The sequence below is a fragment of the Sinocyclocheilus rhinocerous genome, unplaced genomic scaffold, assembly GCF_001515625.1.
Source record: "Sinocyclocheilus rhinocerous isolate Xijiao unplaced genomic scaffold, SAMN03320098_v1.1 scaffold1705, whole genome shotgun sequence".
Taxonomy (NCBI): Eukaryota; Metazoa; Chordata; class Actinopteri; order Cypriniformes; family Cyprinidae; genus Sinocyclocheilus; species Sinocyclocheilus rhinocerous.
In genome coordinates this window covers 189,374-192,850 of record NW_015643585.1, presented here as the reverse complement: position 1 = coordinate 192,850, position 3,477 = coordinate 189,374, and the positions used below count along the sequence as shown (strand labels likewise).

The following is a 3,477-nucleotide window of genomic DNA, read 5'->3' as shown; positions in this document are numbered from 1 at the left end:
GACACCAGAGACTTATATTACATATTGTAAAAAGGGGCATAATATGTCTCCTTTAAAGGCCAAAACACACTGCGATGACGTCACAATCGTGTTGCATTGTGGTCTGTGGAGTGGCCTGAAGTGTGCATATGAAGCAGACTCGCTCCCTCGGTCAAAATCGAGGGGTCGAGGGTCTGTCCATATAAACTTCCCTCGTCCACTTCACGAAGTGAAACGCACTTCAAAATGGCATCGGGGCTTCTGATGCTCTGTCGTTTTCACTGGAAGATGCAAAAAATGGTACTGTGTGTTTATTTTTTCAATTGAAAGAAAGTAAATAATCTGGTACCAAAGTGCTGGTGCTTTTGATGTCACAAGTACTCACTATGCCTCTTAAAAATGCATCAAAAAAGGTCTGATCTGAAGGTTTTTGATCAGAAATACACAAAATAATGATCTTTAAAAAAGCATCATATGACCCCTTTAAAACAGACTTTTATTCAGTAATAATAATCATAATAATAATCTGTGCTGTTGTGTGTGTGCAGAGATGAAAGTTATGAAGGTGTACATTGAATTTTCATTGGACCAGCCGAAGGGGGGGTTGCATTTTGTAGTACCTGATGTGGAAGGAAGTATGGCAGAAAGAGCAGCCCATGTTTTCTCCTTTGGCAACCAGAATTCCACACGGTAAGCTGCATACATTCACATGCATGAAATGGAAGATAATCGAGACAGTGGTTATGGTTAAAATTTAGGCTGCCATCACAAATTGTACTGAAATACTGAATTAAGGTGATTCAGGAAAGTTATTACAGATTACAATCCTGTTTCAGCATTATTTATCAATTCATTTTTTTGAATGATGAATTTATTATTATTATTAATAATAGTTATTATTTATTAATATTATTAATTAATCTAATTATTATAATATGTGTACATCTGTCTGTATGAGTATAATACCAATTGATTGATTGTTATTATTTCCAATACTGATTATTATTGTTTCCAAATCTTCTCCACTAGGTTCTGGTTTCCATGTGTAGACTCATACTCTGAGCTGTGCACATGGAAGCTGGAGTTCACAGTGGATGCCTCCATGGTGGCAGTGTCCTGTGGGGATCTAGTGGAAACAGTCTACACCCACGACATGCGTAAGAAAACCTTTCACTACATGCTGCCCATCCCCACTGCGGCCCCTAACATTTCCCTGGCTGTGGGGCCCTTCGAGATTCTTGTGGACCCCTACATGCATGAGGTGAGAGAACATGTAATAGTTTAGTAGTTTGGAGATGTTCATACAACGAAAACATTTGACTGTAGTAGGGTACATAGCATGGGTCATTAAAAAGTATTAAAAGGTACTGTAAATTTATATTTTTTGTTGAATGTAGGTATTTTTTGTCTGGACATTTCCTTCCTTAGGTCTAGGGTTACACAGTTAATCAATATAAAACTGGAATTGTGATTATTGAATCAGAAAAGTGTGATTTAACCAATTAAATATAGTGGTTGTGTTGTGTGCGTGTTTCAAGATAAAACTATTCATTATTTACTGTGACTTGCTATCTTTATATATTAGAGTGCAATAGTGGACAAAACATTGAATTGGAGACATGTTATTAACATTGTTATTATTGTTGTCGTAACATTTTAGATTAGGGAACACATATTTACTATTTACTAAGAGTTTTCCGTCAATAAAATTAATTAATTTGCTGCCTGTTGGTTATGAGTAAGGTAGTTGTTTGTAGCAGTTATGTTTAGGTATTGGGCAGGGTTAAGATATCTAGAATATGGTCATGAAGCTTGTGCACGGGGATGAACACAGAAACTAGCCTCATTATGAAGCCTCTTATTAAAGGGATGTAAACTTATCTATAGTCTTTTAAGGCTGGAATACACTACACGATTTTAGATATTTCAGTTTTTGTTTTTTAATAAATCTGCAAAAATGTCAACAATTCCGTGTTTTTCTGTCAATATGGGGTGCTGTGTGTACATTAATGAGGAAAAAAAATTAACTTAAATGATTTTAGCAAATGGCTGCAATATAACAAAGAGTGAAAAATTTAAGGGGGTCTGAATACTTTCCGTACCCACTGTATATAAAAAATGCACATTTAAGGAGCTCCTCTTTAGGTGTAAGTTTTCAGACAGCTTTCAAAATGGCTGCCAGACAGTGTGAACACATGGAGACCCATATCTCCGTGTGCAATGATCTGATTGACTTGAAATTACTGGAGGTATGTAGTAACAAACACATCAATTTGTTAAGACATCAACATTATTTTTTCTTTTTATAATCTGAGTTCAAATATGGAAGTGTGCTTAATGGGTATGTGAGCTTAATAGGTACGTTTACCCTACTAATAAACAGCCATTATGCTAGTAATATGTATGCTAATAAGCAACTGGTTAGTAGTGAATAGTGTTCCCTAATCTAAAGTGTTACCCTTTAAAAAACAAACAAACAAATTATTTATTATACCATTTATTATAATGGTTTAATATAACACTTTGTGTTATATTACCCTTGCATTAAATTGAAGAAAGTAGTGAACACTGCTGCGAGGGTGTTTCTAATACAGGTACTGAGGTAGTGATAGTAAATTTGACATCTGTCTGTCTTCTGACTGCCATAATCCATCTCTCTATTTTTTGTATTTTTTGCAACCAACAAGTTTGTTAGTGTATTTTTTTTCTTTCACTGTTGGAGTAAATGGTATTGCAAATAATATATTTCCTTTAGTCTCCCACATACCTGTATAGACGTTTGCCCTGCTATAGTTTTCTAAATGTCAAAATGTTTGTTTTTGCACAGAAGCCAGTGGAATCAAGTTGTTATTTGATGTGTATAAATGAAAACAATCCATACTGTAGCTGATGTACACAATGATGTAGGTCTTTAAAAGGGAATTAGAAAGTATTAATCTTTTACCCAGTTGCATACTCGGTATGGACATACTTTACAACTGTAAAGTTCCCTTTTACAGTTGTCCACTAGATGGTCATGTTTTTTTGTTTTTTTTTGTGAAATGTGATTTAGAATGCCCAGAATGTTTAATGTCCTGTAGGCAGTGGTGGACAGTAACGAAGTAGTTTTACTTTGTTACTGTACTTAAGTACATTTTCAAGTATCTGTACTTTAATGGAGTAGTTTTATTTTGAGTAACTTTTACTTCATTACATTCCAAAGCATAAGATCGTACTTTTTACTTCACTGCATTTCATAAAACTTCGTTACTCCTTATAATAGATGACGTGCTCCGAGATGCAGAAGCGGTGTCTGATTCATGAACGAACTGATTCTTTTCAATGAACCCGTTAAATCGGCTCGCAAATCACACCAAACGATTCATTCACGAATTGGAATGATCCGATTGCAGCTGTTCTCGAGTCGACAACTCACTGATTCAAATGAACCGTTTAGTGCGAGTCTCCAGTGAACTGAATTCACAAGTAAGAACCGGGAGATCTTGTGAGCGCGCGCGC

At 35.5% G+C, this 3,477-nt stretch overlaps 1 protein-coding gene across 1 annotated transcript in view; it reads left to right on the top strand.

The window, feature by feature from the left end:
• The window catches only part of taf2 (TAF2 RNA polymerase II, TATA box binding protein (TBP)-associated factor), an 80,134-nt gene that overhangs the window by 8,394 nt on the left and 68,263 nt on the right, over positions 1–3,477 (top strand). The window contains exons 5-6 of the mRNA XM_016574918.1: positions 528–669; positions 1,009–1,240. Coding sequence (XP_016430404.1) covers positions 528–669; positions 1,009–1,240 — 374 coding nt within the window. The remainder of the gene's footprint in view (positions 1–527; positions 670–1,008; positions 1,241–3,477) is intronic.